The sequence below is a fragment of the Chanodichthys erythropterus genome, chromosome 5 (assembly GCF_024489055.1).
Source record: "Chanodichthys erythropterus isolate Z2021 chromosome 5, ASM2448905v1, whole genome shotgun sequence".
NCBI classification, from domain to species: Eukaryota; Metazoa; Chordata; class Actinopteri; order Cypriniformes; family Xenocyprididae; genus Chanodichthys; species Chanodichthys erythropterus.
Window position 1 is genome coordinate 5,422,593 of NC_090225.1, and position 15,865 is coordinate 5,438,457.

At 36.5% G+C, this 15,865-nt stretch overlaps 2 protein-coding genes across 3 annotated transcripts; one reads left to right on the forward strand and one right to left on the reverse strand.

Moving 5' to 3' along the window:
- Positions 1-117: 117 nt before the first annotated feature.
- On the reverse strand, positions 118-3,098 carry lamtor3 (late endosomal/lysosomal adaptor, MAPK and MTOR activator 3). Of its 2 annotated transcripts, none has more exons than XM_067385758.1 (7): positions 3,031-3,098; positions 2,785-2,830; positions 2,646-2,680; positions 2,503-2,561; positions 2,285-2,418; positions 362-425; positions 118-256 (listed from the first exon to the last, which is right to left on the reverse strand). In XM_067385758.1, the coding sequence occupies exons 2-7, from the start codon at positions 2,797-2,799 to the stop codon at positions 183-185; spliced, it is 381 nt and encodes a 126-aa protein (XP_067241859.1). In that variant the 5' UTR covers positions 2,800-2,830; positions 3,031-3,098; the 3' UTR covers positions 118-182. The 2 variants fall into 2 exon arrangements, with proteins under 2 accessions (XP_067241859.1, XP_067241858.1); XM_067385757.1 differs by having other exon boundaries at positions 2,992-3,068.
- Positions 3,099-5,406: 2,308 nt separating this feature from the next.
- rrh (retinal pigment epithelium-derived rhodopsin homolog) lies at positions 5,407-15,785 on the forward strand. Its single transcript, XM_067385759.1, has 7 exons — positions 5,407-5,527; positions 10,066-10,256; positions 12,952-13,051; positions 13,158-13,311; positions 13,430-13,598; positions 15,214-15,392; positions 15,474-15,785. Exons 1-7 carry the CDS (start codon positions 5,407-5,409, stop codon positions 15,577-15,579), a joined length of 1,020 nt encoding a protein of 339 aa, XP_067241860.1. The 3' UTR covers positions 15,580-15,785.
- The last annotated feature ends 80 nt before the right edge of the window (positions 15,786-15,865 follow it).

Consider the following 15,865-nt stretch of genomic DNA (forward strand, 5'->3'; position numbering starts at 1 on the left):
CAAAAAGGAGCAGGTTACATTCATAAAAGACATACAGCATCAAGACCAGCCAACATTATATATGTACGTGTGTGTGTGTGTGTGTGTGTGTGAGCTAGAACATCAAGACATCAGACTGGATGGGCGATCGTGACTCTCTTATCCAAATGTCTGATTCCTGAAGGTGTTGAGATGAATAGCAACTAAGCTACTTCCACCACCTGCCTTAGTTCTTCGATCAGAGGGACTAGTTCCTTCTCAAGACTGAAGATCAAACCTAAAAAAAAAAAAAAAAATCAGGGAAATGAATCATTCAGCTGTTACTGGCATGAGCATACAATCAAAGAGGCTCTGTGGCTTTTGTCCTAGTGGAGAGACTCACCTGTGTTGGCATTACTACTTGCGATGAAACTTATCACTAAGGGTAATCGGTTGAACTGTACAATCTGCGAAGGAAATGCATATTTTAAAAAAAGAAAGGACATTTTTCACATTTCCAAGGTTCTCATAAGTGGAAGTAGTCATAGTTGAGTAAACTTCTTACAAGAGATGACAGTAAATATAATTTGTATTCCCGTTTTTGCCAATAGCAAAATAAAAAAAACATGATAATGTTTCCATGACTTTACAAAAGAGGGAAAAATATAGAGAGATTAATTACAGCAGTCAGAAGAGGGAATGATGCCAAATTTGTTGTCACTCCCTCAGCCTCGTAGCATTGTTAATTAATTTTACAATTTACTGCTAAGGTAATATAACACAAAGTATAGCGTTATAAATGTATATTAAAGTCCCCCTGTGGTGAAAATCAAGTTTTTAATGTTGTTTATACGTCTATGTGGTGCTTTTAATATATACGAAAATAACCTTGCTCTGAGTCCAGACCTTAATTTCACTGTAAGTCGTTGGGATGTGCTGGAGGAGACTTTACAGAGTGCTCACCTCTCGCATTGTCAATACAAGATCTTGACCAAAAAAACGGAACATGATTTATAACATTAACAACACATTATTAGCAGCTGTTTGATAAAGTGGTCAAGCAAAAGGCTAATCATATTACCGTTATGTGTCCGACGTTGTAAAAAGCGATACCATTGTGCAGAGTTTGCCTCAGTCAGTTGACAGAGTGGATCTCTGAGCTCGTGCGAGTGAATGGAGGCGGGGCTAATTAGCATATTCATTATTCCGCGTATATTAAATGAAGCAAGGGTTTCGAGTTAATTTTTCTAGTTATTTTTTTTTTCCCCAAGGAAATTTTTTTTATATACACTACCTGTCAAAAGTTTTGAAACATTACTATTTTTGATGTTTTTGAACAAAGTCTCTTATGCCGCATTATGCTGCTTATTTCATAATAAATTCAGAAAAAAACAATAATATTGTGAAATATTATTACAATTTACAATTATGGTTTTCTATTTTAATATATTTAATATAAATTTATTTCTGTGATGCAAAGCTGAATTTTCAACATCTTTACTCCAGTCTTCAGTGTCACATGATCCTTCAGAAATCATTCTAATATGCTGATTTGATGCTCAGTTTTGCTGCTTAATATTTTTTTTTGGAACCTGTGATACTTTTTTCAGGATTCACTGATGAATAAAAGGTTAAAAAGAACAGAATTTATTAAAAATGTAAATCTTTTCCAACAATATAAATGTTTACTATCACTTTTTATCAATTTAACACATCCTTGCTGAATAAAAGTATTAATTTCTTTCAACAACAACAACAAAAAAAAGAAAATTACTGACCCCAAACTTTTGAATGGTAGTGTATATTGTTACAAAAGATTTCTATTTTAAATAAATGCTGATTTTTTTTAAACTTTATTCATCAAAGTATCACAGGTTATAAAATAATATTAAGCAGCACAACTGTTTCCAACATTGATAATAAATCATCATATTAGAATGATTTCTGAAGGATCATGTGACACTGAAGACTGGAGTAATGATGCTGAAAATTCAGCTTTGCATCACAGAAATAAATAATAGTATATTAAAATAGAAAACCATAATTTTAAATTGTAATAATATTGTTGTATTTTCTGTATGTATTATGAAATAAATACAGCCTTAATGAGCATAAGAGACTTTGTTTAAAAATATTAATGTTTCCAAACTTTTAACTGGTAGTGTATGTCACTTTGGTGATCAAAGATGTGTTTTAAGGGATAAAATTATTCACTACATGGGGACTTTAGTTAAATTTTTATAAATTGAGCAATGTGGAAATGTTACAGTCTGTGAAAAGGGTCAAGTCATATGAGTGTGTGAGTGTTTTAATATAAATAAAGTACCTGGTATGTGTTATAGTAACAAATGATGCTCTTATTTTTGGACAAGCCGAGCTTGCTGCCCTGGTCAGTGGCCAAAGCAAAGGTGGACAGGAACGCCGGCCGCAGTGCATAGTCAGGGGCATTGTCATTGGCAACTAAAGGTAAAAACAAGTCAAATCTCAAGATGGAGCTTCAGCAGATACGCAAACAGACATGAAACTCAGAGCTGAGGCTGTTACCTTTGATTACAGGGACTCCATCTCTATCTGTCACCACTATTGCATGAAGTCCTTCAACACTGATGATGACAGAGACATTACTACAGCTCAGAATGCACAATGAAGTATAAAACTTGTCTAAAATACAAGATAAATCCGTTTACCTTGGCAGTTGTTTATACAAATAACTCCTCAGATTCTGTAACAATGAAATCAAACGCATTATGACATATATGCGTCTATCTATTGGAAATATATTTACAAGAGAAGATATTTCAGCAAATGCATTACAGATATACTCACATCTGCCATATTCATTAGATTGACTATGTAGCTCCCCTGCTGCACCCTGTGACAAAAAGAGTACAGAACGACGTGGAAATTTCACGAAATGTTACGAAATTCTGACTATCTTATGGACATTTCATTGACAGTTTCTGACTAGACATTGTTATACATGGCGGAAACATATATATTAAAAGCATAATACGCTAAAAGTAATAATATTACCTTCAATTTAAGCCAGTTTTATAAAAAAAAGTTCCTCACTTGTTTATGTGCGATCATCACATGACAGAAAACACAAGGTTTTCCGTGTACGTAATATCCGTTATAACGTCACGTACAAGGAGAGTGCGTGCACACAACGCCATCTAGTGGTGGCTGGTGGAGCTGCAGTTTATGTTAATGAGGGCATTTGGGGTTTTGATGTTAGTGGAGTGTTTATCTTCAGCCCTTTATATATAAATGGATTATGTTAAGTTAAAGTATATAGTCATTTTTCTTAAAATTTTGGTAACACTTTACTTAAAGCCTTATACCTTTGTATTCATAATGTACGTTATTATCTTTTTATAAATAATTGTAAGTAAGCAAAGTTAAAATGTATGATAATTTTCACAGATTCGTTGTTACATATGAAATTGGTTGTTTGTCGTGTTTTAATACATTATATACTTTGTAAAGAAGGTATATTATAACGTAGACTATTATAACTGTAGTTAGAATTATTCATGAGACCATACAATATAAGGTGCATTTCAAGTTTGAAGGTTTTCAGTTTGAAAGTTTAAGTTTTAGTTTAGTAGTTTTGATAGATAGATAGATAGATAGATAGATAGATAGATAGATAGATAGATAGATAGATAGATAGATAGATAGATAGATAGATAGATAGATAGAATCAGGGTACTCAAGGTGGTTGCTAGGGTGTTGTTATGTGGTTGCTAGGGTACTCTGAGTGGTTGCAAGGATTTTATGTGGTTGCTAAGGTTCTCGGGGTGGTTGCTTAGGTGTTGCTATGCAGTTGCTAGGATACTCTGAGTGGTTGCTAAGATGATGCTATGTGGTTGCTAGGGTACTTGGGTGGTTGCTAAGGTGTTGCTATGCAGTTGCTAAGGTATTTTGGGTGGTTCCTATGGTGTTGGTATGCGGTTGGTAGGGTACTCTGGGTGGTTGCTAAGGTGCTGTTATGCAGTTGCTTGGGTAATCTGAGTGGTTGTTAGGGTGTTGCTATGCGGTTGCTAAGGTATTCTGAGTGGTTGCTATGATGTTGCTATGCAGTTGCTAGGGTACTTGGGTGGTTGCTTAGGTGTTGCAATGCTGTTGCTAGGGTACTCTGGGTGGTTGCTAAGGTGTTGCTATGCGGTTGCTAGGGTACTCTGGTCGGTTGCTAGGGTGTTGCTATGTGGTTGCTAGGGTACTCAAGATGGTTGCTAGGGTGTTGCTATGCAATTGCTAAGGTACTTGGGGTGGTTGCTTGCTTGTTGCTATGAGGTTGCTAGCATATTCTAGGGGGTTGTTCTATACTTCTTGGCCAGACAGATAGATAGTATAATAAAATACTTTTATAATTGAGGCAGTAAAGTGTTACTAAATTTTTCTTTCCATTCAGTCCACATTTAATACAGCCTAACTGTGTTTATTTGTTGCTTTATTAGCACATTATTGTGTAAAAGCACTTTGAAATACTGTGATATAAAAATGATCGTGCCTTTAGATACATAATTTGGCCTTGGAATTTATCTCAAAATGCCGTAAAATTTGCTAAAAAAAAATGTAAAATGACGAAAATTGTATTATTGTAATAAAATGTAAATAATACAATAACAATAATATGTATTATTGTAAATTTAGTATTTTATATTAAAAATTATTACCATTAGACAAAAAGTGCTTTATTGCAAAAAAAGGTTGTTTAGATAAATAAAATGTTCTTCACACTAAGAAAAAAGGGGGGTTGTGTGTTGTTATGTGTTGTATGTCACTTTCTGATCATATTTCACACACACACACACACACACACACACACACATTATATTTAATTAAATAAAAAAAAAAAAACAATGATATAACAATGATACTTTGCAAACTGTATTTAGTAATAGGCCAAGCTCCACTTCATCCATCGTTTAATCCAAAGGTGATGTAATAACATTCTTGAAATAATAATACTGATAGATACTGCAGATGTGTTTTACTTCTCTGCAAAAACGATTTTTTAACACTAGTCAGCTAAATGTTTGAACTATTAATTTATGCTTATCAATATATTTCTGCCCTTTTGTTGTTTTTAATGGTGAAATATGCTAATGACTTGTACTCCACATTCCAATAAAGCTTTTCTATTGCATAGAATGAGAAGCTTTCATGTGCGGATTAGCACTGAAACAACGGTTTCTTCAGTCCTCACAAACCAAGCAGAAAACATAATTAGAGAACATAATCCAGCCCTTCGTTCCCTCAGTCACCCAGTAACCTTCTACAGCCCCTGAGCGCACACACACTTTTATGATCTCTTTCTAGGTAGGACAGGGGAGTCTGGACTTCAGATTTTCTCAAGCTGCATGATTTTGTTTGAACAGATGTGAATGTTAGTCAGAACTGAAGCCTGAGTGGTGTATATAGCCTACAGTATATATAATCATGTGTGACGAAGAGATGACAGCTGGATTTCTGAACGCTTCTGCTGAGAATGTATACGATGAAAAGAGCGCTTTCTCACAGACAGAACACAATATTGTGGCTGCATACCTCATCACAGCAGGTAAAGAGCTTGGATTTGATGTTAGCAAGCTATAAATGAACTGAAACTTTTAAATAACATTTCATATTTATCAAGTTAATATTATAATAATTATCAAGTTTTTGAATTGGCATAACTTCTCATTAAATAAGAGTTTAGTAAACCAAGAATTGCCTTACTTTGGTGGCCTACCCAGCAAACAGGGAACATTCTCAGAACGTTGTCAGACGGTTTGGCAAAGTTCTTTCAAAATTTCTTTAGAAAATGATACTTATACTTCAATCATGGAACTAACATACATTTTTTTTTTTTTTTTAGTTGGATGTTTGTCTAATGTTTTGACAAGGTTCTCTCAAAATTATGAACATTCTTCCATTAACGTTAATAGAACATTAGTTCACAGTTATCTGGTCTTTAATAATGTTAGCAAAATGTTAGCCTATCAAAAAATGTTACTTAGGGACATTGATCGTTTTTAAACGTTTTAGTTGGACGTTTGCCTAATGTTATTGCACAGTTCTCTCAAAGTCATGAACAATCTTTCTTCCAGTAACGAAAATGGAACATTAATTGGTTCAAAGTTATGTGATCTTTAATAATGTTCTCAAAATATTAACACAAAATTCATGGAATGTTTTTCTAAAATGTTTTAGTTGGACATTCGTCTAACGTTTTTTTAGACGAACATCATTCGTTAAATGTTAGGTCCCATTTACACTAGTGCTTTTTTGTTTTAAAATGGCGTTTTAAAATGAAAACGATCCTCGTCTACAATGGCGTTTCCACAGCATTTCAGAAACGATCCGTCTACACGGCCGAAAACGCTTGTCACATGACTGTTCATGCACACTGGCCATGCGCGTAATGTAACACAGTTGCGTCTTGCGCGTGTAGGCAGCTGCGGAATTTAAAAAATGCAGTTTAACCAAAGTCCCTTTAATGCCAGGCACACATTTAACGACTAGCTAAAACATTCTAAGACTGTGCTCAACACACAGCGATTGTTTCCTGCGACTGAAGCAGATTTAAATACTTACATACGAAATTTGAACACCGAATGTAATCGCCGACTGAACGCAACTGGCTCTGACTGGATGCATTTGAGCGCGATCAGTCATAAGTATCAATTTACATTCATAATCGGCCTTACAATTGTTAAGTGTGTCCTCGGCTTAAAACAAGTCATTTCACTCGGCGGCCATCTTTGAAACGCCTATCTTGGGCATCCAAGTGCAGCTCCTATCTCTTTGAATGTGGAAACATCAAAATCTCCAAAGCTGTTTGCCAAGCTTTCGATTAAATTTCATATTTGAAATCACCAATGAAATCTGACAACAACTGTCTCATAAATCTGATAAATTTTGTTTCTAAACGCTCGAATCATGACAAAAAAAGGCATTTTTCAGGACAGATTTTCAGACTGTTTCTATAGGAACCGGAGTTTCAAATGGCCGCTGCACTGACGCGATGACTCTCTTATTTAGAAGGCGGGACTTATTATTTGCGCGTTGCACTTTCTCCAAAGTCCCTTTAAGACAAGTCATTTCACTCGGCGACCATCTTTGAAATGACTCGGGCATCATGCCCTATCTCTTTGAATGGGGAAACATCAAATTCTCCAAAACTGTTCGCCAACCTTACGATTACATTTCATATTTGAAATCACCAATGAAATCTGACAACAGCTGTCTTATAAATGTTTTATCCAAACGCTCAAATCATGACAAAAAAATATTTTTTAGGCTGGATCAAGCTAATGCGCATGTGCAGACTTAAATGCGCGCCTCTTCTGCCATGTTTCAGAGGCGCGTCTGACAGTTTCTATAGAAACGGTGCTTCTAACTGCTGCTGCAGTGACACGATGATTTTACCAGTCGGCGATTGGCTCTTATTTAGAAGGCGGGACTTATTCCGCCATACTTTCTCCCATTCAAAACAATACGAGTGACACGAAAGTGCAACGCGCAATATGGCGGAATAAGTCCCGCCTCTTGTCACTGTAGAGGCCGTTATGCTGCGTTCACGTCACCTCGTATTTACCGGATTCTTGAAATGACAACACGTGAGCTGTTCACGTCCTTGGACTGGGAATTATGCGTTTCCATGGCACCACTATCAACGCCTAAATGAATCTACAGCGGTCAGGTGGTACAGCGGCCACGTGGTACATGTGGGAGCTTTCAGAAAACTCCCAGCTTACAAGCTGTAATAGACCTTTTTCACAAGAATCGGAAATCACGTGACGCAGGGTAAAGTTAGTTCCGCTATGCGTCTACGGCTATTACATTGATATGCTCTTTTCTCAAATATCGCTTCTTACCTTTTCTGTTTTGTCTGTTTTCCAAATAGCTTTTGTATAATCTACAAATAAATTATTTTCTACTTGTTTGTAGCTTATACAGCCACTCAGACAGTTGATCGAATTTACCGGAAGATGGATTTATATCATCAGCTGTCATACAGCAAAGGCTACGCAGCTACGCATTCAGCAATTTCCCAGATCGTATTACGTACTACGAACATTTATATAATTTATTAATTAAAAAAATTAACTCCCAATATATACTTTAATGTGGGATATAAAGTCGTGAGATACATAATATTGTCGTGAGTTTAATAGCTACGTTTTAAAAAATATATAGCATGTCTCATATGGCATCACATCCCACATTCAAGCATATGTTATCATTAATCCTGATCGATTAAAATGATTAAACTAAGACATAATTTCCAAAACCACACTGTACACAACTATCAGTCTTTGCATGTTGCAATAGCACAACAATGCTGCGCATAATACACACTTTAAGATGATGATGACAGGAAAATGAGTGAGAGATGACTGAAGTGTTTATATCCAGAAATATCATGGTGCGAGCAGTCCTGCTTCACGAATCAGAGGATCAGGCTTGTGTGATAAGGGATCTACTAGTCGATAATTTCCCCAGCACGTCGCTAAAAACACTCTATACATCTCATTATGTGCATACTATCCACCCTAAATAGTACTGAATATTAATAATGTCACATAGTATGCACGTTTAGACACAGACACTGTCTTTACAGCACATGGAGCGCGATAATGCACAGCCGCGCCAAACATACACGAAGAATATAACCAGTTTAACCGCCATCACTTCAAATTATTTATTAAATTTAGCTCTTAATGAGAGCTCTGTAGTCTCACCAATAATTCACCAAGGCCGTTCAAACATTTTCAAGACATTTAATTCGTAAAACGACTTTGATTCCCGAACTGGTTCTGATCGAGGCTATCTATCACTGTAACCGGAAAATCTTTTACACTGCGTGGCTCATTCCGGAAGCCAAAAACCCGGAAGTGTGAAAAAGGTCTATTACGAGCTCTACGAGGACGTGAATGCTTTTTACAAGCTAGATCGTAACTACAGGAATTACGAGGCCGCGTGAACGCACCTCGCGCCTCCGAAATGAGACACAAGAGACGCGCATTTAGGACTGAGCATGCGCATTAGCTTGATCCAGCCTGAAAAAATACCGTCTTTTGTCATGATTCGAGCGTTTAGAAACAAAATTTATGAGCCATCTGTCAGATTTCATTGGTGATTTCAAATATTAAATTAAATCGAAAGCTTTGCAAACAGCTTTAGAGAATTTGATGTTTCCACATTCAGGAGATAGGAGCTGCACTTGCATGCCCGAGAGGTGTTTCAAAGATGGGTGAAATGACTTGTCTTAATGGACTAAATTTTCTATAATAATTTTGGAAGATTGTGTTGAGAAGTATATGATTTAAATTCAGCTGCTATTTTAATTTAATTTTATATATATGCATGTTTGTATATATATTTTTATTTACATGTTCAAATAAACTAAACTAAAACTAAGACTTTGGTTCAGTCTCTATGTGACAGTTTACATGGTCGTCAAGGATGCGCAGAGTGAACGTGGGCAGCTACGCCATCATTTTCAAAAGTCTCCGTTTTGGTCTGTTTATACTGAAATGCAACCCTGGCGTTTTCAAACTAAAACAGGGTCTGCAGCGTCTTCGAAAGTCTCCATTTTCGAGGTTCGAAAGTGCCGGCGTAGTGTAAACAACAGGCTTAACCATAGCAAAACTTATGCGAAAATGTGTAAACGGGGCCTAGATGTTCGTCAAACATTAGCTTCTGCTTGTTTCAGAACGTCAGAGAACATTACAAAGTAACATTCCCATAATGTTTTCGAAATAAAAAATGGAATGTTCCCTTAACTCTCTGAAAACCAAGAATAAAACATTTTTAAAACCTGGATTTTTTTCAGGGAACATTCAGAAATAATGTTTTCATAACTTAATGGGAACGTTAACAAAACATTCTTAGAATATATGCTATTTTGTAAGCTGGGTAGGCTTAGATCAACACAATGTTTTAAACATTTCTTGAAACTGACATTTATAGATTCAGCCAGGCGTGTGAGGTAACCAGCAGGGGTGTGTGTAAAATGGGAAACTATAAACGGGAAATGTTTTGAAAGGACATGAAATATGTGTGAGACAACATCCACAGATGTCTTAACCTCCTTTCTCTCTCTCGTGACAGGAGTGGTCAGTCTGTCTAGTAACATTGTGGTGCTGCTGATGTTTGTGAAGTTCAGAGAGTTGCGCACTGCCACAAACGCTATCATCATTAATCTGGCTTTCACTGACATTGGCGTAGCCGGCATTGGTTACCCCATGTCAGCAGCCTCAGACCTGCACGGGAGCTGGAAATTTGGATACATGGGCTGCCAGGTGTGCACCTCCTACTCCATTTTTAGACAAAACAACGCAAATCAGCAAACACAAAGTCATTTTGATTGTATAATTAAGCAAAATTGTGAATACAGTAATAGCTAAGGGTACGTTTACACGACAACGATGTACTAAAAATGGAAAAGATTTTTTTCACCCAAAATGAAAATTCTGTCATTTTTTACTCACCCTCATGTCGTTCTACACCTGTAAGACCTTTGTTCATCTTCAGAACACAAATTAAGATATTTTTGATAAAATCCAATGGCTCAGAGAGGCCTCCATTTACAGCAAGATAATGAACACTTTCAGATGCCCAGAAAGCTACTAAAGACGTATTTAAAACAGGTCATGTGACTAATGTGATTCAACCTTAATTTTATGAAGCAATGAGAATACTTTTTGTGTGCCAAAAAACAAAACAAAATAACGACTTTATTCCACAATATCTAGTGATGGTCGATTTCAAAACACTGCTTCATGAAGCTTTATGAATATTTGTTTTGAATCAGTGGTTTGGAGCGTGCATCAAACTGCCAAAGTCACGTGAACTATTGAAATTTTGAAAAGTTTTAAAACACCAATGACGTACCGAAGCCTCGTTTACTGAAATCATGTGACTTTGGCAGTTTGATACACGCTCCAAAACACTGATTCGAAACAAAAGGTTTGTAAAGCTTCATGATCACCTATCACTAGATATTGTTGAAAAAGTCGTTTTGGTGCACAAAAAGTATTCTTGTCGCTTCATAACAATAAAGTTGAACCACTGTAGTCACATGAACTGTTTTAAATATGTTTTTAGTAGATTTCTGGGCATCTGAAGGTGTTAATTATCTTACTGGCAATGAAGGCCTCACTGAGCCATCGGATTTCATCAAAAATATCCTAATTTGTGTTCTGAAGATGAACGAAGGTCTTAAGGGTGTAGAACGACATGAGGGTAAGTAATTAATGACAGATATTTTCATTTTTGGGTGAACTAACCCTCTCTGAAAATGACTAAAAATGCTGTATTATTATGCCGGGCCAGTAGTTGGTGATGTCACTTTGTAAAGAAAGATACGCGCCTGCGCACATAAGCCAGTGCCCAAGGAAGTCGACCGGAAGTTGAAGTCGGCCGGTTGCCGCCATCTTGTAGCAGAACTTCACTTGCGTTAGCATCCCCATTGACTCCCATTCATTTTGGTGTCACTTTGACAGTGAATAACTTTACATCTGAGCCGTTTAAAGACTCCATTTGTCCATTATTTATTTCCAAAGATACACGACAATGTATAAAGGGCTCCATTACCTTCTGTGTTACATTATGGCCCCGTAGAAACAGTTTTTGTAAAAATAAGCTAACGATTGCGTCATAACCACTCGAATCTCTGTCGCACAGTAGAGAAATTACCGTACAGACAGGAGGAGAAGCTCGCAGACAATCGGGGAGATTATCTTAATATGGTCTACTGGCGTTACATTTTAAAATACAATACAAACTAATTAATCAGAATACTTACTCCTGCTCACTCACGCCAAAGATCTCCCCGCTCAAGCTCGCCGCCTCTTGCAAGATTAACGATGGCAGTTTTCACGCACAGCTACTAGAAGATTTACATCTGTCAGACAGGTTGCTGGCTTCATCAAGCTTAGTGTGAGTCTGCGCGTCAGAAAGGGAAGTGCTAAAAATCGCTAAAAATGGGCTTCACGTGACTCAATTGAGTTCCAATGGGGTCGCTGTTTCCATTTCTTTTACTGTATATGACATAAGCATTCTTTTAGGGGCCTTTCACGTTGCGTCTCCTTTGTTCCAAAGAGCTTGCGCTCCTATGCCACCATGAACTGCGCTCTCCACAACAACAAGGAAGTTTCAGCAAAGGATTAATTGATTTCTAGCCCTTGCATTAGCTCTACTACTAGATATATTTGTGGATTTGAGAAATAAAAACCCGCCTTATACAGCTATGACCAGCTGTTGCTTCAATGCTGTTACGGAAAGGCTGAAGATGATTGGTTGGTTCTTGTCATGTGACCTGCGGTGCGCTTGTGGCATTCTGAAAAGTTGAGAATTTTTCATCTAGCCGTGCCTGGAAAACGCTATCGCACCGCATGTGCATCGTTTCTATTTTGAGAACGCTTGTTACGCACCTACATTTGAAATAACAAACTTGAGCATGCAAAAGGTGCGATATGTGAATGGCCCGTATTACAGAGCACTTGTGCCAGAAGCGCACACCTTTAAGCCCTGGGTTTACAGGTTTATGCAGGACCAGGTTTTCTTCGATTATCTTGTGAATCGATGCCCCCAGGGCACGGTCGCCACCTTGTGGACAAACTAATTACTGCAAAAAAAAGTTTTTTTGGTGGTGCGCGTACAGTACTTGCATACTCTTCTGATGAAAATTTCAAGTCACACTCACTGTACGCTGACCCTTGTGTATGCGTTTTCAGCCCCCGAAATGCCATCGTCGTGTAAATGAATGGCCAAAATGCATTATTCCGTTTTTAGTTGAAAACGGTTTCATGTAAACAGTCCCTAATTAGCATTGTTTGTGTCCCCAAAAAAAAAAAAAAACTTTTTAAAATCTAGTATAAAGCACATATGTTCTTAGTAGTTTTGCAACCTTGCTTAATTCCGCTAGAACCTACTTTCTTACACGTAAACAACATTACTTGCCTCTTATACTTGCCATTACTGCCTCTGTTACAGATCTATGCTGCCCTGAATATATTCTTCGGAATGGCCAGTATTGGGCTGCTCACTGTGGTTGCCATTGACCGATACCTTACCATATGTCGACCTGACGTAGGTATGAATCTGTCCACACAGCTGAACCACTAAGGACTGTCAAGTGGAAGGTCAACGTCCGTTGTGCCAAATGCTGTAGGAAATCTATTCATGTTTGTTTGTTACAGGACAGAAGCTGTCAGCATTATCATACACGCTTCTAATTGTGGCTGCTTGGCTGAATGCTGTGTTTTGGTCAGCCATGCCCATCATTGGTTGGGCAGGATATGCCCCTGACCCCACAGGAGCCACCTGCACCATCAACTGGAGAAACAATGACGCGTGAGTGAAGACACCTGTTTTTTATCAGTTTTACCACTCTGTAAAGCTTTTTTCTTCAGATTGTGATCTTAAAAGTGGAGAGGGGATTACAAGTGGAACTAATCCTGTTTGATTTTAGATCTTTTGTGTCCTACACAATGACTGTAATCATTGTCAACTTCATCATTCCACTGTCAGTCATGTTCTACTGCTACTACAACGTCTCGGTTACTGTGAAGAGGTTCAAAGTTAGTAACTGTTTAGACAGCATCGACATGGATTGGTCTGACCAGATGGATGTCACTAAGGCAAGCATTTTTTTGCCATAAAATCCCATTCACATAGGGTGAATGTAACAATATTTTATTTAAAATAAGTTTTATTTCATTTTATTTACATTTATAATTTATTTATTTGATTTTGGGGTGACATATGTTGCAGTAAAATACTTTACAGCACTGTTCTTATCATTAAACTATTAAAAATCTGTTTAATAAATTGAAATAAAGCTAAAATAAAATAAAACATAAATAATAGATGAACATTTTTAACTTAAAAATGAAAATAGTGAAAAAAAATAGTGAAAATAGTGAAAAATAAATATAAATTAAAGCTAAATAGAAATATTTTATGAAAACATAATATAATTACTAAACTTGAACTGAAATTAACATGAGACAGTTTTCAACTAAAAACTGAAAACTTTTTATGCATTTTGGCCGTTCATTTATACGACAACAGCATTTTGGGAGCCTAAAAAAAGGGAAACTTTTGAAAATTGATAATAAAGTGTAAATTTTTGAAAATGATACTGTTATCATCTCTGTGTAAACTTATGGAGCCCTAGACATGAAATGCATGAAAAAAATAGTAGGCTAAATCGTGTACACGATTTATTAATTTGGTCCCCTCGATGTACTAAAACGTTCGCACGATTTACTATTTCGTTCCCTTGATTTATAGATCATGCACATGAAATAGTAAATCGTGTGCACGTTTTAGTAAATTGTGCGCACTATTTAGTAAATTGAGGGAACGAATTAGTAAATTGTGTGCACGATTAGATTTTTTTTCTTGCATGTCATGTGCGGGGCTCCTTATAAACTATAAAAACATGAATTTGTGAAAACAGTGAAGTCATGCATATTATGTGTTTAGTGTATAGGCGCATGTTTGTTTTTTTACAAAGTGACATCGCCATCTACTGACCTGGCATAAATAATACAGCGTTTTTAGTTGTTTTCGTGGGTCTGTGCGAACAATGAGGATCGTACAGCATTGTCATTTTTTTTTTTTTTTTTTTTTACATCGTTGTCGTGTAAACGTACCGTGAAAATAAATTCTTAGGGTACGTTTACATGACAACGATGTACTAAAACGGAAAAGTTTTTGCGTACAGACAACAAAGTTGTCAAAATGATCCCATGTACATGGATCTGCGTAATGACTAAAAAGGATGTATTATGCTGCCAGGCCAGTAGTTGGCAATGTCACTTTGTAAAGAAAAACTACACATGGCTTCAAATTTGCATTCTTGTAGTTTACACAAAAACGATAACTGCATTGTTTTCAAACACTTGCTCTTTGTAACCCATTTTCAAAAGGTTGCATGTTCAGGCACCCAAAAATGAACGGCCAAAACGTATACAAAGTTTTCAGTTTCTAGTGTAAAGAAACCGTCTTGTGTAAACAATGTTTTCATTTTAATTTCAGTTCAAGTTTAGTAATTTGTTTTTTTTTTTAAATAATTCTATTTAGCTTTAATTTATATTTAATTTTTAGTTTCTACATTTCTAATTTTCATGTGTAAACAGTCCCTGAATCAAAATATAAATAGAATAAATAATGCTAATATACACTGATTGACTGTTTTTTTTGTGCTCACTGGTTTCATTTAACTTGAATCCTCAATTGTTTTTATAGATGTCCATTATAATGATAGTGATGTTCCTGGCTGCCTGGTCTCCATATTCAATTGTGTGTTTGTGGGCATCGTTTGGTGACCCCAAAAAGATTCCAGCACCGATGGCCATAATTGCCCCACTATTTGCCAAGTCCTCCACCTTTTACAATCCTTGCATCTATGTCATCGCCAACAAAAAGTAAGGCCTCCTTATCCCATCTTTCTTGTCACTTTCTTTCCTTTTCTTTTCTTACTAATAAGTGGTATTTGTTAACTGCAGGTTCAGGAGAGCCATCACTGGAATGTTACGATGTCAAACACGACAGAGAATGAATATAAGCAACCAGCTTCCAATGACAGCGTCTTCTGTGCCACTCAACCCTTAAATGAAGAGCAAATCAGATATTTAAACATTCATAAAACATCAGCGCTGGACGCTTTCTGTCTGCTCCACTGTTTTAACACCACTAGGGCATGATTACTTTATGGATGTAAAGTGTTCTTGAACAACTGGCATTGACTTCTTTTAACCTTGCAATTCAGTATCTAATCTGATGCTTGTTACATTGTTATGTCTACTGCAAATCTTGTGAAATTGTTGCTCTTGATACTGTATGTACTCAAAATGTTTTAATTTGAATAAAAACAATTACACAATGACTTGTTTTAAAG